This window comes from Ammospiza caudacuta, chromosome 3, assembly GCF_027887145.1.
Source record: "Ammospiza caudacuta isolate bAmmCau1 chromosome 3, bAmmCau1.pri, whole genome shotgun sequence".
In the NCBI taxonomy this organism is placed as follows: Eukaryota; Metazoa; Chordata; class Aves; order Passeriformes; family Passerellidae; genus Ammospiza; species Ammospiza caudacuta.
The window spans coordinates 45,881,027-45,906,512 of NC_080595.1; the positions used below are offsets into that span (position 1 = coordinate 45,881,027).

Sequence of the window (25,486 nt, forward strand, 5' to 3'; positions counted from 1 at the left end):
GCCAGTTCTCTGTGTTCTGTCAGGAGTGGCAGGGCAAGCAGTTCTGATCACCCTTATCCATTGTTTCAAAGTGCCTGGGTTCCCTGCTGGATCATGTTTATCATGGCTGGTGTAAAAGTACTATCCAGGTTTTTGGGAAAGGATGAGCTGTGTAGGGTTTTCAACTGTTCTACTCTCCTGCTGGGTTGGGAGGCACTTGGCGTTTATACAGCAGCTTTCCATCTGACTATTGCCAAAACAGAAGGCTACTTACAATGAGTTTACTTAAACAAAGCCTCATTAAAATAACTTCCATGTCTAAACAGATGTTTAATGTTCTTGTACTAGTAATGTTGAACTGGTTCTCTATTCTGTTGGAAAGTTTGAAGAGTCTGGGACTCAGGGTTATTCCTCCTCTCTGTCCTCTGCTTCATTATGTAATAAACTGTGCTGGTGCAGAACTCTTGTCTCAGATTACTGCTCCAGGAGGATGCCTTCATTTACCACTGCATATGGAAGGTGGCAAATGCCACAGCTCTAGCTTGTTTCTAAGTGTAACAAAAACAAACTTGTGACAAAAAGATGAGGGTTAAAACTGCCTGAGGGGGATGGATAACTCCTCTTGAATAAGGATATAGGTTGCTTCTTAAATAGTTATTTTCTCAGTAATGGAGAGCACACAAGGTACGGGAGATACACATTTGCATCCTTTGTTGTCACCAGAGCAGCAGGAAAGTTTTTCAGTTCTTATTTGTGCTCAGTTTCAGAAGCTATGCATGGTGGATAGTGAGTTCTTTGTGCCCTGTACTGGAAACTAACTCCAACTGAGACAAAACCCACATTCATTTAGTGAATCCAGATAAACATCAGATCTACCTGCAGAAAATTATATATTACTTAGAAGTGGGAGAATTTGACATTGCCATTTGGGTACTGTGCTGTAAATTAGATTGGGGTAGAGAGAAAATAAAAGGGAACAGAAGGGATAGAGTGGGTTTATGCTTGCATCATGTTTCATTGCAGGATTAAGGATGTTTATCTTTCAGTGGTGTTCAAGTTTCGGTTACTTGATTTCTGATTCAACACAACCAGCCATATTTTGGAAACCACGATGAAGCACTACAGTTCTGTAAATAGATTTGGTGGTTGTGATGCCTTTAAGTGCTCTCGGGGCTTCCGATTTTTGTACTGCCAGTTGTTGATGACAGAACTGAAGAATAATACAAGTTGAGGAACAGGGCGAGAGAAGAGCACATTTTAATAACAACTTGATGCGAATTCAAAATCTATAGCAGAAGGAATTAAGTGGCTGCCAGAGGTAAAGAAGAATGCTGTCAACCCGGAGGATGCAGAAGTTAAACAGAGGAGAAGAAAAGTTGTCTGCTTCTCTGTTGAGCTGTCTGCTCTGCCTTACAGTGGAGGAAATCACCTGCAGAAGCACCTTCACTCGCAGGAGACTCCTCAGAGCACAGTGCTTCTAGCCTACTGTTCCTCTTCCTTCTTGCCTGACTCCTCAAATTTTCAAAGGATTTACACTTGACTGTGTCCTCAGGGAGGATCATGAAGGTTGATTTGCATCAACATGGTGTCAGGGTTGCAAATCTGCTTGCATTACTGTTTCTTCTCTCCGTTGGAAACCAAGTATCTGTAAAATCTTCCAAGTGTCCCACGTGGAACCTCTGCCTAAATACCCATAGCTGAAGGAGATGAACTGTTCTTTTTCACTTGCATAGTACCTTCAGCTCGTCAGAGATGACTTGCCTGTGAGACCACACTCCTTTTGGAAAGGGTGAGCCACAGGGATGGCTGAAGGGTTCCCGTGTTGCCTGGCCAAGCTCAGCGGCCAGCAATGGGCACTTGTAATGGCACCAGCATTCACCACTACGTCAGGCTTCTGGGATCAGACCAGGATTAATCCTTTACCGGGCTTCTCTTCAGGCATTTGTCTGACAGATGTTATCCCGTGCATTTATTTTCCATTTTTAAATCACAGCAAGGAAACCATGCACGGCTTTAACTTCATGTGTAAAGTTGTGTGTTTTGCATGGGCTGTCGCCGTGTGCCCTGCAAGCCAGGGATCCACCTTGTCACTTCACTTCTCTCCCAGTTCCCTTTCTCCCCCTGGGCTCACCTACAGCCGTGGGAAGGCCCGGGAGGGGCGCGTTTCCCTTCGCAGCCCCGAGCCTGGGCACGTGGTGGCCGCGGAGCCGATGCCCGCTCTCCCCGAGCCCCGCGGCGCTCCCGGCCGCCCCCACCTGCTTTGCCCTTAACGGGGCCGGTGCTGCCGGGGGATTATTTCGGCCCGGGCCGCGGGCGGTGGCGGGGGGGGCTCGGCAGACGCGCCTTATACGGCCGGGCCCGGCTCACCTGGGCCGGGGCCAGGAGCGCCTTCTTTGGGCACCGCCGGGCCGGGGCCGCGCCGGGCCCGGCACCAAATATGGGGACGGCCGGGGCCGCATTCCTGGGGGCCGGTCGCTGCCGCCGCCCGCCGTGATAAAAGGCTCGGCGGCGGCCGCGGCGGCCACGAGTGACCCGGCGAGGAGCGGAGCCTCTCTCTGCCCGACGCGCGCAGCCCGCAGCCAGCCCAGGTAAGCCCCGGCCCCGCCGCCGCCGCCACCGCCACCGCCCGCGGCTGCCGAGCGCCGTGAGGCTCAGCCCCGCTGCCTGTGCCCCGCAGACACAGCCGAGACCATGTGTGACGAGGACGAGACCACCGCGCTCGTGTGCGACAACGGCTCCGGCCTGGTGAAGGCTGGCTTCGCCGGGGACGATGCCCCCAGGGCCGTGTTCCCCTCCATCGTTGGCCGCCCCCGCCACCAGGTACGGCGCGCTCCCCCTCCGAGCCTCTCCGCACGCCCTGCCACGGCCGTGGCTGCGGATCCCTGCTGCCTTCCAGCCCTCGGCATCCTCCCGTCCTGCTGGGGAGCCCCGAGCTGCTGCCCGTGGAGAGGTGGCTGAGCCCCTGCTTTCCTCCCCTGCAGGGCGTCATGGTGGGTATGGGTCAGAAGGACTCCTACGTAGGAGACGAAGCCCAGAGCAAGAGAGGTATCCTGACCCTGAAGTACCCCATTGAGCACGGCATCATCACAAACTGGGACGACATGGAGAAGATCTGGCACCACACCTTCTACAATGAGCTGCGTGTCGCCCCAGAGGAGCACCCCACTCTGCTCACTGAGGCCCCCCTTAACCCCAAAGCCAACCGTGAAAAGATGACCCAAATCATGTTTGAGACCTTCAACGTCCCTGCCATGTATGTGGCCATCCAGGCTGTGCTGTCCCTGTACGCCTCTGGCCGTACCACTGGTGAGTGCAAAGTGCTGCTGGCTCCTCTTCCCCGAGCAGGGACGCCCAGGACTGGTCCCCTACCTCTGACAAGCACTGCCCCCAGGGCAGGACCCTCTGCGGCCACATCTCTTACACGGCTGTTTCTTGTCTCCGCAGGTATCGTGCTGGACTCTGGTGATGGTGTGACACACAATGTCCCCATCTATGAAGGGTACGCCCTGCCCCATGCCATCATGCGCTTGGATCTGGCTGGCCGGGACCTCACGGATTACCTGATGAAGATCCTGACTGAGCGTGGCTATTCCTTTGTCACCACAGGTAAGCACCATTCCTCCTCCAAAAAGTTCCCTCTCGCTTCCAGCCCTTGCACTTCTAGAGATGCTCTCGCCCCGTTGCAAGCCCCGAAAACAGTTCTTGGGGGGAGCTTATGTGTGCTTGGGGGTCTGAGTGCCAGCAGAGCTATGGAGGCAGTGCAAGTGCTCCCTGTTCCTCCTCTGCAAACACTGATGCCTTTGCTCCCCCCTGACAGCTGAACGTGAGATTGTCCGTGACATCAAGGAGAAGCTGTGCTATGTGGCTCTGGACTTTGAGAACGAGATGGCCACCGCTGCCTCTTCCTCCTCCCTGGAGAAGAGTTACGAGCTACCTGATGGGCAGGTCATCACCATCGGCAATGAGCGTTTCCGCTGCCCAGAAACCCTCTTCCAGCCTTCCTTCATTGGTGCGTGCCCCCCTCCCTCTCTCTTCCCTTGGCAGCTCTCCTCTCCTCTCTCCAGAGTCACCCTGCAGAGCTCTCGCTTTGTGCTTAACCTGTGCCTGCCTGTTTCTCCCAGGTATGGAGTCTGCAGGTATCCATGAGACCACCTACAACAGCATCATGAAGTGTGACATTGACATCAGGAAGGACCTGTACGCCAACAACGTCATGTCTGGGGGTACCACCATGTACCCAGGTATTGCTGACCGCATGCAGAAGGAGATCACAGCCCTGGCCCCCAGCACGATGAAGATCAAGGTAAGGCAGGAGCATGCAGCTCCTGGGAGCAGCTGGATGGGGCTGTGCCCAGCCCCGTTCCCACCCCCATGGCAGAGTCCTGTGTACTGATCCCAGCTCTCTCGGTGTTTTCCAGATCATTGCCCCGCCTGAGCGTAAGTACTCCGTCTGGATCGGCGGCTCCATCCTGGCCTCCCTGTCCACCTTCCAGCAGATGTGGATCACAAAGCAGGAATATGATGAAGCTGGCCCATCCATTGTCCACCGTAAATGCTTCTAAACATGTTTACATGATCACTTTGCCAACCACGCTCAGGATGACAACCTTCAAGGTTGCAGGCTGCTGAGGGCCTGCAACAGCCATGTAACTTTCTATTTTGTAACAATTTCTGGTTACTGTTGCTGCAAAGCTCCATGTGACACAGTGTATGTAAAGTGTACATAAATTAATTTATTTTATCTTGTTTTGTTTGTTTTTAAAACCAATGCCCTGTGGAAGGAAAAAAAAACTTCAAGAAGCATTAAATCATCAGTCATTCTGTCACACTCTTAATGCTGTCATTTGTCATCTTTTGCTCGGGTTCTTCCATCGCTTGTGGGTTTGGCGTGGGGATGGCGGGGCTGAAGTCCCCAGATAGGAGGGGGGCTGGGGAGGGGGCAGGACCCCAGCCAGAGGAGCCAGCTCTGTGACTCCTTGGGCTGCAGGCTGCTCGGTGGCACTGAGGGCAGTGCAGCATCATCACGCTGCTGCAAGGGGGGTGCCCTGACACTCTGCAGTGTGCCGGTCCCAGGCGGGAAAGGGTTACCTGGAGCCTTCGCTTGCAAAACATTTCTTTTGGCTCAGCCTGCCAAAAAAGTAGCCCTGGCATGCTCCCGAGGAAGGCAAGGCTTGTGCTGAGGGCAGGTGGCGGGTGCAGGTTAAATAAAGAGCTTTCCACTCCACTTATGGGAGCCCACCTGCCGCGGTGCTGTCCCGGGGGGCCGGGGGCAGCCAGGGCCACTTCCTCACCCTGCCTGACACGCTTGCCCTTGCCTGTGGTCACGCACGGGGAGCTGCCTGCTGAGGAACCACCCCCTCCTCTGCCCCCTCGAACCACCCCTGCCCTTCCTGGGATCACGTCCTGTGCTCAGGAACTCCCCAGGAGCCCGAAGGAAAATCCAAGGGGCTTCCCCTCACTGCGGACATTTGCCTGCCCTGTTTGCCAGTGAGGAGGCAGAGCCGACTGGGAGGAGGGAAAGATGCTCCTGGCCTGTCTCATTTCTCTCTTACAGGCAAGGGGGCTCCGGGACCCCTTTATTTCCAGCATTCACACACACACATACACACACACACACACACACACACCAGGTGTTCCCTCTGGGAGCTTCCCTCCCTCTGGGAGCCATCCTAAAGCCCTGCCAGGCTTGGCACATGTTCCCAGGTCAGGACACACGTGCAGGAGCCACCAGCCTTTGAAGGGGTGGAGCACAGGACCCTGTCATTAAGCAGTGCCTGAGCTTTGGGGTGTTCTTTTGCTGTGGGACACAGCAGTACTCAGGAAAGAAGAGATGATTTTCAGATGAACTTCCAGCCCAGGAAGGTTTTTTGCTCTGCTGTGGCTATGCTAAGGGTGCATTTGTTTTGCATTTTGGCTGGTTTTAGTTGCATTAAATGAGACCGATACACGAGCTCACTTTTTTGTTTAGCACTATCCCAAAGCAAAAGCCTGTGGGAGGAGCTGTCCTGGTCCTTCCCTGGCACCCGAGAGCAGGGAGGGCCACAGGGCAGCCCTAAGGGCTCTCAGTGCCTGGGGAGGGACTGGAAATCAGCTGCTTTTCAGAAAACAGTTGCTTCTAAAAAGGCAAACACGAACTTTTGTTGCCATTTATGTAGCAGCACATACTCTATCTGTCAGCTCCCTGTTGGGATTTTGGGGGGTGCTCAGCATTAAGTCCTCAGTACCTGGCCCCTGATCTCAGGTTCAGTTGTGCCTTAGGTGGTGTTGTGAGATGGATTTTAGGACCTGCTTCTGCTATTTAACTAAAAGATTAGTTTAAAAACACAGATAAAAGTTAGCTTAGAACAGTAACCTCGTGAGTTAGACAGCATTCTCAGACTCCACTTTTCACCTATAATATTAATTTATGGCCTTAAACCCACAATGGAACAGGCTGATTTTTGAAAGGGCAAGTATTTCTGAGCCAGCCACTCATCTCCAACCTGATCAAAATCAAAGGCATCGGGAAGTACTTACTCCTTCTAAATGAAGACCTATATTTTGCAGTGCCAAACTTGGGTTTAGCACAGCTGTGGACAGGGGTGAGTCCTTCTGCTTTGCACTGAAACTGCCTTGCACTGAGAGGCTGATGCTGCCACTGCCATGTCATTGTCTGCTGCCTCTAACAGGAGTTTTGGTCTCACTCTAACACACAGCATCAGGTATTCTCCTCAGCCCCTGTGCCAGTTTCCTCCTGTTGAAGATAAATGACCTAAAGTACATTCTTACAGCTGAAAAGAAATGACTGGTTTGTTGTTTTTGTTGCTTAATCAGTGAACAGGGATGCCATGAGTCTTCAGCCTATGAAATCACCCTGTTCAGGTTTTAATTTCAAACTGAAACACTCTCTTTATCCTGAAACCAGTCTTTATTTGGCCTTGGGGTTTTCATTAATATTTTTAGCAATTGAAGACACAGATTGTTTGGAAACAGGTGAGTTGGGTTTTCATATGGCTCACAAGCCCCATTGCTGGGAAGGTGGTTTGGAGGATTTTGCTTGTGTGCAGTGGCCTGGGTTTGGTGTTTATTGTGCAGTTCTCAGGTATTTCATTGCCCTCCCTGTGCCTCTGACAGCGCTGTTGGCAGCAGGCAAGGATCCCCAGGACCGAAAGGATCCCCTAGACCAGCATCCTCTGTTTTGAGACAGGCAAAGGGATAAATGGGGCATCAGAGGAGAAAAAGGGGATCAAGGAAGGATGCAGGACACTCACACACTGTGGAAGGGAGGGTAACAAAGGAGAATGGCTCTTCCCTGCACCAAAAACATCCTCTGCAGCTCACTGCTGGCTCCAGAGCCATCTGCATCCAGGGCTGGACCAGTGTTGGTCCATAACCTCAGTCTACATCCAGTGGGCAAGGTAAGAAGCTGCCCTCGGTCCAAATATCACCAAGAGATGGAAAATCTCAAGAGAGGAAGAGTCCTTGAAAGGACAAAAATGATGTGGGGCTGTTTACATGAGCTTGGGAGGCACAGTCCTGACTGGGTTTTGATGCAAGCTTTCCCCAGATCTGCAGATGCCTGGGCCATTACCTCAATTATATCAGGAGCTGAGGGAAAACCTGGGTTCTGAGGGAAAGTCTCAAGGGAGCCTCTGAACGAAAGAGCACAGGAAATCCTGGAGAAGATGAGCACACTGGAGGGGTTTCCTAATTTTATTTTGGTACAGATTTTGCTGAAGTGGAAATCTGCATTTGCACAGAGAGCAGATGTGGCCCAGGATGGGCTACCCTCCCACCATGGTGATGGCTTTGTGCAAAGGGAGCTAGCACCCCAACACACTTCTCCCCTTGGCTTCCAAAACTGCAGAAACAAAAAGCGCTCTGACCCACAGCATCTGCTGGGCTGGGCTTTGCTGGGGGGACCCAAACACCCCCTCAGACCTGGCATCAGTGCAGCCCCACTGTGTACTCTGCTGGCTGTGTGCCTCCCATGGAGGTTTGGCCAGTAATATTTATTAAAAGAATTTTACCAAAGGGACAAAATAGAGGTCACTTGAAGATTAGCATCACTTTTCACAGGAAACTCCTAAAGTGAGGCATTCAATGAAGACCTTCAAAAATTCAAACAATTTTATTTTATAGGAAAATTTTGTGCTGTTTCTATTTCATTAATCCACAGGGAAAAATAATTGAACATTTCTTGTTAGGGTTTACTTGTTTATTTATTTATTTTGAACCAAATAGGCATTTTTTCTTAAAAAAAAAAAAAAAAAAAAAAAAAAAGACCTATGCAATTGTATGGATTTTCATGGCTGATCTCCTGGGGCTGGAAAATGGAGTGCACAAGGGTGACTGTAACCTATTGATGAGGCAGTGGATAACTGCAGGCAGTGCTGGTGTGCAGGGCTCCCATGTGGGGCAGATGCCACTCAGTGTGGGCTGCTTTAGCAACAGGACCATTGGAAATGTCCCCCAGCCTTGAGTGCTTCCCTGGGAATTGCTGGTGGCTTTGGGGATCCTCTTCAGACCCTCATGGGTAGAACATATTTTGGAGGGACCAAAATGTTCTGGCTGCAGGCTTGGGGAAGTATCTGTATTTGCAGCTCGCTAAGACTCTGTTTTTCATTTGTCCAGGATCTGAAAATTAAGCCGTTGCTGATTGCTCTGTGGCAGGGGAAGCTGGAGCGTCGCTGGCTCCCACTCGGTCTGCGGGGTGTGTGTGATGGGGATGAACAGATGTTGGGGAAATCTTTAATTTCCCCCTCCAGGACACCCTGTCAGCCCTAAACTACCCTGCCCAGTGCAGATGTGGGGCCAGCAGTGCTCAAACCCCCTTGCTGGCTGTGGTGGCTCTGGCAGCTCACCCTGTGTGCTTGCAGGGCCCACGGCCAAGCCCCGTCGTGTCTCGGCTGCTCAAGGCCACGCTCTGAAAATAAACCTGCAGCTTGGAGGCAGCTCTGGCTGCTGGTGTTCAGGGAGTGCCACAGGCAGCCCGGGAATGAGCCTCTCTGTAACCCCACCGCAGGGAGCTGCATATATATAGATCCCTGGAAGCAGTTTTCTTCCTTGGCACATCACTCCCACCCATAATTCACTCCAAACAAACACTCCCCTGTGCCCTCACTGCTTGGCTTCCAGCAGCTTCTCTCTCCTCCAGGGTAAACAAGGCTTTCAAGCTGAGAAATCTGCTGCTGGAGGGAGGAGGGCAAAGGGGGAAGATGGCCTTGTAAGAAGACTCTCGGATGCTGAGCAGCCTGGAGTCAGCACCAGCCCTGGAGCCCGGCTCACAGGCATGGGGAGCTGGGCTGTGCTTGCACTGGAGCTCACTCCCTGTCACCCTCCTGCTGGGCTGTCCCCTCACCAGAGCAGCTGTAAGACTTCAGGTGTGTGAGAAGATCCCTGTGTGGGTGCAGCTCTGCTCTTTTCCCAGGGGAAGAGCTGCCCTGGAGCAGGCAGGCAGGGACAAGGGTGCTCCCATGGGCAGAGAGGTGGTGGTCACAGGAGGGTCACCCTTCCCCTCACACCACTGCTTCTCAAACCCCAGACACAGGCACTATCTCATCTATTTGAGTGCAGAATAAAGGCAGTTTGCTGCTCAAAGGGAGTACTGACTAAAGGGAGCTTGCACTGCTGCTTGGGGTGGCCAGCGCTGAGCTGCTGGTGCTGCACTGGGGAGGGCAGAGCTGGGGAGGGGAAGGGCAATGCAAGAACTACAGCACTGCCAGCCGTGCTGAGGGGGACAGACAGACAGACAGACAAGAGCCCTGCTCTTCCCAAACCTCCCTGGGCCTGCCTACAGAGGGAAGGAAGGAGATCTGAAGCAGATGTGCTGCAGTGACATTACACAAAAGAAGCCCTCAAGGTTTCCCAGGGCAACTGTACCTGCTTCTATAAGACTTTTAAATTCCCTTTAGCAGGAATAATCACAACAAAGAGTTACAATAACAGAGGCATAAGAGTCTAAAAGGGTTTGAGTTTGCTAGCATTGAACAATGCTGCCACTGTGCCTGCAGAGCACCACCTAAGGGCACTGTGGGGAGCTCTGCCTGCCCTGCACTACCTTCTGTGCTGAAAATTGGGAGGTGCAGGTGCTAAAGCTGCCCACTTTCTCACCACAACTTTTTCAGAGTGGTCTGGGGGACTGAGGCACTTTTCCAAAGATGAGGTATTTTCTCTACAGGGATTTCTTGTCCTGGAAGCCCTTATCCTCAACACTAGAAAAATTTTAAAACAAAAAAAAATTCTACTAAGAGCTACCAGAAATTCCATATCCCAATCATTTTGAAATTGTGATGGTGTTATTCCTACTTAATCCCAGCAGCACTGCAGCAGGTGGCAGGCCATGTTTCTGTGACTGCAGGAACCAAGCAGTTCACACTGGAAAGTTGATTTTCTCCCTCCTTTCTCCTTTCCCCTACCAAGCCTCCATCAGTTCTCCTCTGTGACCATGAGCAAGTCAACATTCACAGCTCTGTTTGTTGCCAGCAAAGTGACTTTCCTATTTTCCATCTCAAAGGAAGATAAAGAAGAATAGCTAATGCCCATAAAGGGTTTTGAGATGTTGTCATAGAAGGTGTTTGGGGAACGTGAAATACTTGTGATCCTAAATTTAGCTCTGAAAGTCATACACACCAGTTTCCTGGCACAAATACCAGAGAAAGTCTTGAAATCTGAACGTTTTCCAATTGCAGCCACAAGCTGGAGGCTGCAGTAGCCACAGGTGGCTCTGGAACCTCAGGCTGTGCCTCCTGCAGGTCCCTTGCCTTGCTGAGAGCCCTGACCTCCCTCCCAAGCTGCTCCCACCAGCACCAGAACTCCAGCAGTTTCTGTTCTTGTTCTGGGTGTGGTGCCTCTATATTGGGCCTCCAACAGTCCTTTGTGATAAGATTATTTTTCAAATCTAATAGAAGTGACAAATTTAGGAGAATTACAGTGTTCAAACCAGTCTGCTCAGGGACTATATACAAAATCTTTCTTGGGATAAATCTTTTAGGAGAAACATGGTGATTGATTTTAGATCTTCTGCTTTGAGATATATTCCTTCCTTCTTTCCTTAATTTTTGTTAGGCCACTGAAGACAGCCCGTCCTGGCCAAGACTGCATGGCCAAGGTGTTATGATTCCTCTGTTCACATTTGATGGGTTAAATGCCACACAGGTTAATGAAGAAGATTGGTTCTGCTTAGACAGCAAAATATGGTATTAAGTGGAACTTGGAGCTAAATTCCAAAGTCAATTTTAAAGGGGTGTAATTTAATCCTTGAGCTACTTATCTTCTGCTGACACGTTGCTTTATCTTTTTTAGTGCCTGCTGCACAAGTGCCTGAATGGAGGAGCAATTGTTTGACAGAAAGTTGATGCAACCCCTGTCACAAAACCTTGATCAGAATCCAGAAGCCAGGTGTGGCTCTGCCCAAACTGGAGGTTCTTGGTTTCTTCCCCAGTTGCAGCCTCCCATGGCAAAGGCTGCAGCAGGGCATGGGCAGCCCGGGGAGTGCACCTGCTGAATGTGCATCACTGTTTAAAAATAAAAAGGGGAGAGAAAAGAATAACATGGAAAATATTGCAAGGTCAGCAGATGGCAGGGGAAGGGCTCATGCCTGGGCAGGGGAGTTTGGGCAAGGACAGGACAAATCCTGGGATGGAGGCATAGCCACGTAAAGGGGAGGTGTCTGGGATGTTCTGCAGCACAGAAGTAATGGAGAAGGCTCTGGGCGCTGCAGTGGCATTACACTCAGTATTCATTTCTGTTTGTGTGTGTTGGGTTGGCTCCGTTTCAGCATGGCAGCAAAGTTTCAGCCCGTGTAGCCAGTCTCAGGCACCCCCTGCTGCCATGTAAACGTGCTGGAGCTGATTCAGTCCCCCCGAATCTGAGGGGGACCTGCAGATTTGAGTAATTTTTAAGTGCTTGAATGATCAGGTCCCAGATCAAGTAAAAAAGCCATAGTAATAAAAGCAATCACAAGAGGAAGCAGAAAGGAGAAAGAAGGAATAATTAATTTTGCTGCTGTAGGTCCAGAACCGGGCATGGCTTGAGGCATGGAATATGTAAGATGTATGCATTGAATCACTTGCCTGTTCTGTAGAGATTTTATTGCTCATTTCATAATTCCCATCTATTTTTTTTTTCATTTTCTGCGGAAGAATCTGTCTGAATTAAGGATCAGTTGAGCAAATGAGGGTATAGAAGAAAACTGAAGAGCAGCAAGACCCAAGTCTGGACCACAGGTGTTCTGTAGGAGTTGTAGTTTTGACAAATAAGATACATGGGTGGAAAAAAAAGCATTAAGAGAGAAAATATTTTATGACATAATCGTTGTGCCATTGACTTTGTGCTGGGAAAGATGCTGAGCTGCAGTGCTGGAAGCAATGGCAGGCTCAAGCTCCAAGGAGAGGTTTCCTTTCTGACCCTGGTTTATCTCTGACCAGCACAATGGTGAGTGGCTTTGGAATAGTTTTGGAGAAAGCAGCATGAATACACTGAGTGCACATGGGAAGGGGGTTTTTATATGGGAGGTGTAACTGTAAGGAGGGTTTGGTGTTGCTAAATGAATATTTAAAGCAAGTGTCTGACAAGTTCTTCACTGGGAGTTTGACTTGTGAGTCATGTTGTACAGTCCCCAGCCATGCCCCTCTCTATTTATAAAGCCATGCCTTGCTATATCTGACTCTCTAAATAAGCCTTCAAGTTGTGGGGGAGATTCTAATGGCACAGTGTGGGAACCAGGGAACAGTTTGAAGGGGTAAGGGAAGTTGGAAAGGACACCACAAGTCACTATATGCTGACTGCCCTCTGAAGGCCAGATCAAATGGGCTGCTGGCCTTTCTCACCATGAAAAAGTCCAGGGGGCAGGGGTGGGTGGCTTCAGTCTGCTGGGCACAAGGGGGAGGAAGAAGAGCAGAGTGAAGGTTTGTCTGAACCCAGCCCCTGCAGGTGTTGCAGGATGTGTGGAGATCACTGCAGGAAAGCATGCCAGCCATCCCAACAGGCAGTGCTTTTCTCCCTGCGCACCGTGCCTGGAGGGAGGCTGGGGAGCTGCTGGAGCTGCTGCCTGCCCAGCCATGGAGTGGATGCAGCCTCAGGGGGTCCCTGCTGGCATCTGCCCTGGCCCTGCACACACGGGGGCCCTTTCCAGGTCACTGCCCCCAGCTGGCTACGGCTGCGGGGCGCCTCGGTGCTGACAGGGCTGAGATGTGCACGACAGGAGGGACTCATCTCCAGAGCTGCATCCTCCTCCCCAGCTGGCTGGAGTGCAATAAAGCCTGTTTCCAAATGCTGACAACTTAGTGGTTATCAAGTGGGTGCAGGATGGGGGAGATGAGGCAAAAGCACATGAGGAATGCATGGAAATTGTACTGGGAAGCACAGCAGGGGTGCCAATAAAGGTAGAAGGAAGAGTCCTGGCCTGCTTCATCTATCTCCTCTTCACAGACAACAGGCAAGGAGGGACAAACACATGAAAATTGCTTTTAAAGAGTGGTTTGGATGAATGCATAATTTTATTTTTTCCCTGCCAGTCCTTTTTCCATAGTGATCATCTGCAAATGACTGGTAAATGAGAGAAGAGGACTGAATGTGGGACATATGTACATCCTGAGCCTGCCTTTGCAGAAGTGGGACCCCATCACATGGAAGGGTTACCTGGGGAGACAAACACCATCACTCCAAATATCCCCCCTTCCTCCTTCTTCCTCCCATTTTCTATACTGACATGATGCCATATGGTCTGGACCATCCCTTTGGTCAGCTGGGGTCACCCATCCCGGCTGTGTCCCCTCCCAGACTCCCACTCTCCCAGCTTCCTCACCAGGGTGGCAATAGAAACAGCAGAAAAGGCTTTGGCTCTGTGTAAGCCCTGCTCAGCAATAACAAAGACATCTCCACATTATCAACCCTGTGTTCTGCACACATCCAAAACACAGCCCACTGTGAACAAAATTACCTCCACCTCAGCCAAACCAGCACCTTGGGAAGCAGATCAGTGGGGTTACAGCATCCCCTGTTTCTGAGACTTCAGTGACTGAAGGAACTGCATTTATTCCTGCTCCACCTTTCTGTGTGCAGGAGCTAACTGCATTCTGCTGGATGTGGTTTGGCTCTGCGGGAGTTCACAGAAAGCCAGTTTCTTTCTGTCCAGCTCAGCAGGGCAGCACTGCCACAGTGTTCATTCACCTATCCTGAGTGCCCTCCTCCAAAGAGGTTTTGGAGCAGACCATGGGGCTGAGCACCACGGGGACAGCATCTGAAGCAGTCACACAGGGCTCTACACCTACAAATGAATGAGTGTTTCATCCATTTGAGCCAGAGCAATGTTTCTCTGGTCTTTCAGGGCATGGGGAGCAGGACTGTGGGGTTGACAAGGGTGCCCACACAGCTGTGGGAGTGCCAGGAGAGCCTCAAACTCCCATTCTCCTCTCTCAGGGGTAAAGCCAGCCACCTCAGCAGCCCCTGCTAGCAAAATGCCCTGCTCAGTAACTTCTCCTATGAGCTTGTCTCAGTGAAGCTTTTCTAGTTCTGTATCCCCCAAGCTTCTCACAGTGTCCATCATCTCTGACCCAGGGCAGGTGGGGCAGCAGGTGAGTGTTGTTGCTGGGGCAGGATGTGACTGGCTCCACAACCAGCTCCTTCCCTACACCACCCTTGGCCCCCTTCAGTGGCAAAATCAGCACAGAACTTTCCAGAGGGAGCCTGGCTGATGCTTACAGTGATGCTCCTGGACATGGATGGCTCACTTGATGTGGGGTGGGGGGACAAGGGGCTCAGGGCTCCAGGGTGGATTTTTGCAGGGAGGAGTCTGGTTCACAGGAGGCTCAGGCTGGGGAGATGAAAGCCAGCCTAACACTGCTCTCCAGAGCCAGCAGGATCCCCGTGCTGAGTGGATAATTCATTATAAATAATACATGCAGATGTCAGCACTCTCTGGAGGAGCAGCTCACAAGTGGTGCACAGGTTCTCCTCAAGAGCATCCATTTGTCAAAACCATTCTCAAGATAATTTCTGGTGCCTCAGAGGGGTGCTGGGTTTTAAGTGGGGCTTTTTCCACCGGGCACAGGTTTTGCTTGCTCCCCGTCCTCTGAGAACTGAAATCTGAGCGCCAAGCCATGTGACAGCAGAACTGAGGTACCCTTCTTGCAGGGATGCTGCAGGATCCACAGCTGCTTTTTGATTGCAGCAGGACTTTTTGGTGACTGCCCTTGAGAGGAGGCTGCTCTGCTGGAGGATGGAGAGCACTAGAGAGGACAAACAGGTGCCCGGAGACAAATGTATTAAAATTTTAATCTGGGGAAATGGCTAGAGTGTTTGCTTTTATGTAGTTCAGTACTGGGTTTGCTGAACAGCTGGATTACCTCCCACTAAATGATGAGGAAACCCTTAGGACACGATGGGCGATTTTACAGAACGCAGTGCGATGTGAGGGGCTGCAGACACACGCCCTGCTGCCCACCAAGGGAGGCTTTACCTACGTGGCTGGGGGAGGCCTGGGCTGGCGGGTGTTGGGGGTGCAGGACAATGCCACACAGGCCAGGATGGCTGGCACGCAGCTCTGGTGGCCTCATAGCGGTGCTGACAGGGCCGCCACCAGCGGGTCCCCGGCGTGCGCCTCACCGTCCCCGGAGTGTCCTGCTGCTCCTGGCCTTGCAGCAGCGCTTCCTGCAGCCGAGCTTATCCAGCCAGGCCCAGAAGGTTCTTTTCCAAAAGGAAAACTGCAAAGCTGGTGAGCGGTCGGCAGTGCTTAGCAGGTATGTGTGTGCTCGGGCTGCTGGCCGGGGCTGCTGCCGAGGCAAAGGAAGGGGCACGATAAGACTTTAATCTCCCTCCTCACTGCGGGATAAACCAACCCTGGCTGCACGGCATTTCCCAGCCCGGTAGCCAAAAGGCTGATCCCTACAGCTCTCGGGGGGTTTGCACATCTGCAGGCTCCCAGGGGTTAAAAATAGGTCCCACCCCGCCGATGGCACATTTCATGTCCATTTAAAGGTGTGCCATGCATTTCCATCCTCCCTGAGACCTGAGCAGATGCCTTCATGGTGCTGGCATTTTGTTCAAGGCTCTTTCTCGTTGCTAAGCCCGCGGCTGCCCGGGCTGGCTCCCCTCTCTGAGCGCTATTTCGGGGGGCTGCCTGTGCCCCCGGCTGCCCTGCTCTGAACAGCAGCTGCACTGTGACCCTGGCATGGCTGTGGTGCTGCTGCCCCGACACACAGCCAGCAGATCATGGGCTTGTGTTTCTGAGCAAGTCAGGGAGCTGCTCTCTAAAGGAGTAAAGTGTTCTTAATTTTTTTTAACTAGCCAGAGAATGGCTGTTAGAAAAGCACCATCCTTTCTGCTACTCGTTGGTGCTGGCCGTGTTGGGATGGTTGTGCTGCCGTTCGGGGTGCACATCCCAGCAGCGTTCCTCTGGCACACGTGGTGCTCCAAGCGTCCTCCAGGTGTGCTGTAGGAAACATCTGGGGCTGCACCTCTGTGCTCCAGTGAGCCCAGCCCTGCCCGGCCCCTTTGGAGCTGCAGGGGTGGGTTCCTGCAGTGCCCCCTCCCCACGGGTGGCACGGTCTGGCCCCAGGTGTTCTGGGTTGCAGGTCAGGGAATTCCCCACACACGGCTCCTGGGGCCAGGGAGGCTGCTGAGGGTGTGCATGGGGTGATTACAGCACACAGCCGGGCACCTGAGCACATTTGGAAGAAGCAAAAGCAAAGAGGAGCTGCTGGCGGTTCTGCTGTGGAGAAGAGCAGTGAGTGGGGCTGGCACTGATGTGGTGGCACTGGTCTGCACCCTCTGAGGCATGTGCTGCTGCTGCTTTGGCAGGGAAAAGGGAGCAGGGAGCAAGGCAGGGGGGTACCAGCAGGTTTCCTTCCCAGAGTGATGCTGGCAGGAGCCGTGTGCTGCTTGAAAAGGGGATTTCTCTGCTGGCATCCGCCAGCTCACGCACAGACCAGGCCACGACCTCATGCCATGTGAAACACAAGAAAGCTTGGATAATCTCCAAAGGGTGGATGAAATTCCCATATCAAGCAAGCTTCACTGTAGCTCTGCTGAAGTCCAGAGAGGTTTGCCTTTGTGGGAGGACCTGGGTACTTTTATAAGGGGCTCCATTCCTCCCCCAGGAGCCCCCAGCCAGTCAGCATGGCTGAGGCCATATTAGGGATGCCTCTCCCCAGCCTGAGCTCCTTGTTTCCACCAGGTTCCCCCCAGGAAGGCTCCCTGCAAGGTTCCCCCTGCACTGTCTTAAAGAGGCAATGAGGGCAGCATCTTTGGGGTGAGGCAGGGAAAAATGGACCCCACTGCTCGTCCTCCAACCCAGCACTTGTCCCAAATGGGTAAAAGTGAGGACAAGCCAAGGTGCCAGCAGGGAGAGAAGGGGGAGCTGTCAGCCCAGCCTACTGCTTTGACTTTCCAGCTCGCCTTTGCCTTCCTCACCACCATTTCCCTTTTTATTTCTGCTGCCCCTGCGCAATTTTGGAAGCAATTTGGAAACTCAGCTCAGCAGCTGAGCCTTACCCCTGTTCAGAGCTGAACCCTCGATGTGACTGGCTTTATTTGGGATGAAGTTTTGCACCAAGAGGCTGGCACTCCTGCTCATCTGCAGGGTGCTGCTGAGGACAGCTACACCCCTCTCAGGAGCTCCCTGCACAGTTTTCCTCTCGTCCCCATTGGGGTATCCTCCTCCACCCCATGTGCTCATCAGGAGCTGGGGCATCCCTTGGGACTGCTTCTCTAGGCGATCTGGGAAAGAACTTCAAAAACATTAGTTTTTCTGAACTGGTGCTGGAGGTGCTTCAGCAAAAATGAGGTAGCTGTGGCAATCTTCAGTGACCAATCTCAAAGCTCATGGTCATGGCACTGAGATCCATTAAAGGAGTTTATATCCAAATGAAGGTTTTTTGTGTTGAAGACCCACTTGTTTCCAGGGGGAGGAACAATGAGATTAGGTTGCAGAGATTTCATAAACTGACAGTGAAATCAGCCCAGAGCCAGCACTGAGCTGCCCATAATTTCTGGTGTTTAGAAGTAGGTTTGGTAATGTGAACTTGAGCCAGCCTTGTTCCCAAGCCTCCTCATTGCAAATTCTGTGAAGCTTTTTCAAGTATTTAATTATTCTCTATAGATCATTTGTTATTACCCATCAATTTACTGCTTGGAAACTGATCCATCACTGTGCAGGCTGCTGTTGGCTGCAGGACTGGCACTGAGCCACCATATGGGGAATTGTGAGGCATGGGTTCCCATGCTGGAAGAAACCTTCCAAAGCCATGGGAACAGCTTCTGTCCCACCAGCCAGAGGCTGCCTCTAGCCCAGCAGAGATGGTCTGAAGGGCAGATCTTTCAGAACTCATCATTTCAGCAGCACTCCCTTGCTGCTGTGAGACTGAGAGCAGGTTGCAGCACAGGTGTCTCTGTTTTGCCCCCAAAATTTATGTTCTCTCAGTGACAGATGGGCTCTCAGACACAGCCTTTAAATGGTGCAGATTTTGAATCCCTTGCTTGTGACAAATGCTGTACCAGCCTCTTGGGTGTCATCCCAAAAGGAGAGGAAGATGTGCTGGGATTGAAAAAGGAATATGAACAGAAACAACAACCAGAGTGATCCTGTCCAGTGGCCAGATGGCTGCCCCAGAGCTCCAGAGGGAAGGGAGTGTGAGCCAAGAGCAGCTTTGGGCAGCCGTGTGAGCTTGAGATGAGACTGAAGGAAAGTGTGTGGGCACAGATCCCTCTCCATCACCTGTCTCTGCCTGGGTGGCTGCACTTGGGCTGCCTCCTGCCCTGACTCCTGGAGGTGGCGTCCTGCAGGTGCTGCTGAGACCACGAACTCTGCAATGTCTCACACACTGCACGTGACTGTGCTGGACTCTGCCACTTGGAGCATGGTGCATGTCTGCCTTGATGACTTTCTTGGGAACAAGATCCCACCACAGGGTGAACTGCCTCAATCCCTGTTCACCTTTTCTTTCAGGGGAACTTCATAAATGACATGAGTTATTCTTGACAGACATTCAAAACCCAGGCATTCTCAGATTGGGTTTGTTTCGAACCACCCCTTTAAGCATGGTGAAGAAGAGGTGAATGCAGATGTCCACAGTGGCCCCAAGCCTGTAGCAGAGCCTTTAGTTTGGAAGGAATACATGTGGGTTTTTAGACAGCAGCCAACTCTGGATTTACTCCCCATTCACTAGGGAAAAAGAGATGTGGTGAGCAGTCACCTCCACAGGTGCCCACACCCCACTGTTTTTAAGGACCTGTGGGAAACCCTCATGAAGAGCACTCAGGCTGTAGCTGAGAGTGGGGTGTCCTGCACTGCCCTGGGGCTGCACACCTGGGAGCCAGCTCCTGCCTTGGCCAAGGGACAGGCAGCTGCTGAGCAGGGACCCAGGGGTCAGCAGCGGGCCTGCTGCTCACTGGGGCTGCTCAGGCAGGACATACAAAGGGACAGGTGGGAAATGTCTCCCAACTCTCCTGCCTCTTACTCAGCTGGCATGTAAACTCGGGTTTTTCTCAGACTCAGTGGGCAGCCTGCAAATGTGTTGCTGGGGGCAGCGCACCCCATTAGTGCAGGCTGTGAGATCTGCTCCCTTGCTAGGAACTGCTCACTTGACCAGCCAACACTGGTGTGCAACCTTGCAAACTTCAGGGGCCAGGGGAAAAAAAAGGGGAAAAACAGAGCTGATAGCAGTTTGGAGTTTGCCACTGTGACAATTTAAAACTGGGAGCTGAGCTGTGCGAGCAGCCAGCCTCACTGGGTGCCCAGTCCAAGATTCAGGACTGCAGAAGCCAGAAGGCACTCAGGGGTGGGAAAAGCCTCTCCCTGCTCCTGGCCACATTCCTAGCACACAACCCAAGAAGCTGCATCTCTCTTTTCGTCTTTTAGCAAGGTGGACCTTTGAAAAGGCTCAGAGGGGTTGCTAAGGTTGCTGTGAGCTCTGCTGCTGTGGGTGCTTGGAGGCACAGCCACTGAGGTGTAACAGCAAAAAGTGTCAAGCTGCTCCAAGAAACAATGTGAGACTTGCACAGATAACAGGATTTGTGATCAGAGCTGCCAGAGAGGGGTTGCAGGGCTTCCCCAGCAGGCTGCAACTCACAACAGCTGTGGTCAAATCTCCCAGAACTCTGGATACCAGGATCAGGCAGCTCTGGGAGACTTCTGCAGTCGTGTGCACTTCTGCTGACCTACCTGTCCCTAAGAGCATCTGAACCAACTCTTCTGAGCCTTCTCCCCTGACAGCATTAACCTATGGGCAGCTGGTGTAGGCCTAAAAAGATTAAAAGCCCATGAAACCAAAGCACATGCATCTGCAGGATTAGCCAGGCTACTATGAGCAATGTGATGGTTTGTTTTGTGAAGTGACTGGGACAGCTACCACCAGTATTTGGCAAAGATACACTGATCTAGGTGAAAGCAGAGTTTACGTGTCTAAAAAGATTGTGTTTTTCCCTATCTGGCAAAATTTTCTCACTGATTTGGAGTTTATGCTGTTAAATACTGTAAATAAATATTTATGCTGTTAAATAATGTAAATAAATATTTTAAAATGCATTTCTTTTTAAGAAGCAACTTATTTGTTTTCCCTGGTTTTCTTCTCCTCCAGACTTTACCCAAGCAAACTCAGCAGCCCAGTTTCAGACTCTGACAGCTGCTGATTTGGCTGGGGGCCAGTCTGTGGATCTGAAAGATGTGTTGACATGTAATTTTCCCACTCCTACTGCATGTGAACTGTCCACTATTCCCCTTATTGCCTGGAGCTAGGAGAGGTGACACAGCAAAAGACTGCAAGCCAAAACCATGTGGAAATGACCCCTGTGGTTACCCAGTGTTTTTCTGGACCACACTCCACAAAATAAGATCCATGCTCATTTTTCATTACCTGATACTTTTTGCATAAAGCTCTTTGCTCTGGACTTTGCTGTGGTTATTTCAGACAGAAATAAAGCTGTTTCCCAGCCCTGGCTGCTGCCCTCCTTGGTGGGAATGGTGCCCCCATTCAAATGGGGGTAGTGGAGGAAACTGGGACTCCTGGGGTTTGGCATCAGTCAGTCATGTGTCATGGATCTGGTCAGAAACTCTTGGCCACCTGGTTTGCTACGTGTGGAAAAACAATAATAGGGATTAAGAGGCATGAATAAGATCCTCAGGGAAAAAGTGCCTTTAAAGGAAAAAAAAGCGAGTTTAGAATTTCAGTGTTATGATTCAAATGGTGCCTTTATTTCATTTTTTAATGAAGGCAAAAATGCAGCAAAGTATGCAAGGGAAGAAATTCTGATGTTAGTATCAGCCTCATAAATGTTGTACTTCCTCATTTAGGAATCATTTAATAACTGGCTTTTCTCAGTACGTGGAAGTCTCTGCCATGAGGTATTGAAGCCAAAACTCATTAGGATTAAATTAATAATAATGTTTATACAGCTACACTGAGAATATCCAGAGCTGCAGTGTCGAGGATGGGAAATGATTCTTGTCTGGCACATACTGAGCTGCTTGGCTGCAGCTGGAGGGGTGAGGGAGGAGCTGCTCTTTGCCCAGGATGGTCTCAGCATCCTGCCCTGCAGCTGCAGAATGTCTCTGGAGCTGGTTTGTGGTGCTGGGCCCGGGGTTGGGGTTCTTTTTTCCATATTCCATAAAGGCCCATATCCATATTCCATTCCAGGGCCCAGCCTGGCGGTTGCTGCACTGTACGTGTCAAGATTAAATTGTGGCAACAATGGGGAAGGTGCCTGGCGGCCACACCCAGGCTTTTGCTTGCATCAGCCTCAGGTAACGTGTGAAGTACAATATCAGCTCTGCTGGGGGTCTCTGCACACTTCTGTCACAAATCTTCTCGCACAAGTGGTCCCCAGTGGGTTTCCAAGCCCTGCAGCTGCCCCTTCCCCAGGCACTGGGGGATGCACAGGCAAACTTGGATTGGGAGGGTTGCACTGTGAAGGAGAAACCTGGGCAGGAGCATGAAGGTGCAGCTTTCCCCATACCACAGGGGCTGGGTGCTCATTGTCATGTCAGCAAGAGTGCTAACATCGTGCCTGTGCAGTACAATGGAGAGGATGGGTGGAGGCCGCTGCTAACAACACCCATCTTCACGTGTTAGTCGTGAAACATTGACACCTTGCCCGTTGTTTTGAAGATTAGGTGCCTCCTCTGAAGAGTGCAGAGCTTAGGGGAAAAAACTGCAGAAACTGGAACTCACAGACTGTGTGCCAGGATCTGGAAGCTGTCACACCGGCATTTCCTGTGTGATGGATGAGGCATGGATTAATGACTGAGCAGTAGGTTCATGAGCACCCCAGGAGAAGTTTGGTTCTGCAAAAGGCAATTCCTTCCTGACAGAGAAGCCATCAAAGAGCATCCATACACCTCTGATATAAATCAGTCTGTTTAAAAGTCTTTTAAAGTCTCTTTAAACTGTGTGTCATGGTTCAACCCCAGCTGGCAACTCAGTACCTTGCAGTCCTTGCTCAATCCTCTCACTCCTTGGGAGGATGGGAGGAGAAACAGGAGAAAAGAACAGGTAAAACTTGTGGGTTGAGATAAGAACAGCTCAATGACTGAAATAAAGTGAAATATAATAATGCCAATTATAATAATAACATATAATGATAGCAATAAAAATGAGTGGAAGAGAGAGCTAGAACCCAAGAGAAACCAGTGCTGCACAGTACAATTGCTCACCATCCACTGACTGATGCTCAGCCTACCCATGAGCAGTGACCAGCGGCTCCTGGGCAACTCCCCCAGCTCATACGCTGGACATAATGTTTGATGGTGTGGAATATCCCTTTGGCCAGTTTGGGTCAGCTGTCCTGGCCATGCTGCCTCCCAGCTTCTGGTGCTCCTGCTCCCTGGCAGAGCATGGGAAACTGAAAAGTCCTTGATTGAGAGTAATCAGTGATTACCAACATTATTGTCTTACTGAATCCAACACACAGCACTGTACCAGTTACTAAGAAAAAAATTATCTCCACTGAAACCAGGACAACAGGGAACAGAAGTCCTTTGGGAAATGGAAGATTGATACTATAAAATATGTGGAAAGAACAGCAGTATTTTCATAACCACAAGTGACCAGATGAAACTGTGCAGGTTCGTTCAAAATGACATTTTGTACAAAATAATATTTTATAAAAGGAAAGGAAAACCTGCAACCCCCAGACCTCGCCTGTTTATGTGAATCCACTTATGTCATCTGCTCATGTAGACTGAGCACAGTATCAGAGTAAGAAACCAGAGTCCAGGTTAACTGGGGAGCAATCTGCTCTCCTCTCTAGACAGCACTGCCACAGCTGCTTTCTCTAGTGCTGTCTCCAGTTACAGGTGTTTATAAACCTGTTGTTCCCTGTTGTTTTCCAAGAAATACCTTCTGTTACAGCAGGTGGTGCTGAGGGCATGGCTGGATCCCAGTGGGACTTCTGAGGGCAAAAGGAGAAGGCACCAGGGACAACCCAGATGCCACTGGAGCCCTCAGTGGGGAAAATAAATGAGCGAGGCAGCTCCCAAATATAATCCTCAGGACAGCACTGGGTGGGGGGAGAAATCTGCTGCATCTGCCTGGTTTTATTCCAGGGAAGTATGCAGGCAAGGCTCCTGCATGTCTGCCTTGGGCAGGGCACCGTGGGTGTCCCAGCACGGAGAGAAGAGCTCTCTGAAGGAGCTCCTCTCTCGTTTTTGAGGCTGTTGGGCAGGGGTAGGTGCCCTGCTATTTCTGTGCCTCTATTCCCAGTAAATACAGGGCCCAGACTCTCCTCCCTGGCAGCCCTATCACCACCCACCCCCACGAGCAGCAGGCAGAGCTGAAGGGAACTGGGGAAGTTAGGACAGATTTTAAAATGGAACTTAACAGGTTTATGGATGCAGATCTGCAATGTGTGTGCCTGCAGCACCAGGCACTGGGTGTCACTGCAATTGGCCTCTCCTGACAGCATTTTCCTGAATTGCAGCTGGACCCACCGGATTTCTCCAACATCCTGCTGTCAAGGGGCTGTGAACATAACTGCAAGGGCTGGGGGCTGGAGGAGATATCCAGGTGCTTCTGCAAAGGTCAGGCAACATCTCTGTCCCTCTCACTCCTGCTTGGTCACCAGGGGTTGGAAAGCCTGAATCTGCACACGCAAAACCAGGACTAAATACTCTCGATCTGAGCATCGATTAAAATAAGTCAATTTGGTTATGTTAGCTGCATCGGTGATTGCATCAGCGCCGCGCAGCCAGAGGTGCTGCGTGTAACACCCGCCCCCTCACCTTAAAGCCACCAACACTTTAATTTCACTGGAAGAACTGGGCCATCATTTACCATCCCGGGAATCCGTGCCAGCTTGTGGTTTGTCTTTTTTTTATTTGTGTCAGTCAAGAGACGCACAGGGCGAGGCAAGGAAAAATACTGTTTGCTTCCTTATTAGTCAAAAAAAGGAAAAAACAAAAAAACAAAACAAAAAAAAACAAAAACAAAAACAAAAAAAAAACAACAAACCAACCCCGCCACCCCCCCCCCCCCAAAAAAAAGAAAAAAAAACAAAACAGAAGGGAAAAAAAAGGAACAGTTTCCCAGAACTGTTTCTGGAAATCCGTCAGTGCCCCCGTGTGTCGGAGCGGGGCTGCCGAGGAGGGCTCTGTGCGCAGCCCGCGCATGGCAGGGGCAGGCCGGTGTGCAGGCGTCCAAAGCAGGACAGCGGGTGGGGCGGGCCGGGGGATCGCGCTGTCCCCTCCCAGACGGGGCTGTGAAGCGAGCGAGCCGTGGCAAAAGCTCTGCGGCAAAACATTTTCAGGGACAATCGTGTCCCACAGGGGCAGATTCGCCGCGATGCCCCAAATACGGTGTGTGAGAGAGGGCAATATCCAGAAATCGCTGAAGAGCCGAGGGTCAGTGTGCGGGCAGGCAGGAGGGCGAGGGCGGCTGCAGAGGCCGCCCCGGTTTCTGCATTTGTCTCCAAAGCGTTTCGTATCCCCAGAGACGGCGGCCGCCCTGCGCAGGGCTGGATTACGAGAATCCTGCTCTGGCCACGGGTTTTTAAAGCAGATTAGTGGAAAATGGAGAGAGCTGCGTGTTGTTGCAGAGGCGTTCGCCTCCCTCCGGCCGGCCCCGGCTGCTGCGCATCCTTTGCTCCCGCAGCGGCAGCACCGGAGGCAGCAGCAGCCCACCGCCCGGGGTGCTGCACGCACAAGGCACTGCTGGTGCTGGTGGTGATGCTGGTGTTGGTGCTGCTGGTGCTACAGCATCACTTCTGACGCACTGCACGGACCCGCTGGGTTCCAATGGGCCCCGAGAGGCGCCGAGCTGCCCCACAGCCGTGCGGCGGGGGGCTGTCCCGGAGCCTCACCCGGGCCCCAGCACGCCTACTGCTGGGCCCAGGGCTGCGGTGCTTTGGTGTGTTTATGATCTATTTTATATTTGATCTAATTTTCACTCTGTGTCATCCCGTTCTCTGCGCCTCACGGCCCCGTCCCCCCCTCCAGGCATCCCTCCCCGCTCGGGGCGGGGCCGGACGCCGCTGTTTGGATTTAAACGTAGCAGCGGGAGGGGGCGGGCTCGGCCGGTGCTTCCCGGCTCCCGGCTGC

General features: G+C 51.6%; 1 protein-coding gene across 1 annotated transcript; it reads left to right on the forward strand.

Annotated features, from left to right (window-relative positions):
• The first annotated feature begins 2,464 nt into the window (after positions 1–2,464).
• ACTA1 (actin alpha 1, skeletal muscle) lies at positions 2,465–4,814 on the forward strand. The gene is made up of 7 exons (XM_058802738.1): positions 2,465–2,567; positions 2,657–2,799; positions 2,961–3,285; positions 3,424–3,585; positions 3,797–3,988; positions 4,101–4,282; positions 4,398–4,814. The coding sequence occupies exons 2-7, from the start codon at positions 2,671–2,673 to the stop codon at positions 4,539–4,541; spliced, it is 1,134 nt and encodes a 377-aa protein (XP_058658721.1). The 5' UTR covers positions 2,465–2,567; positions 2,657–2,670; the 3' UTR covers positions 4,542–4,814.
• The last annotated feature ends 20,672 nt before the right edge of the window (positions 4,815–25,486 follow it).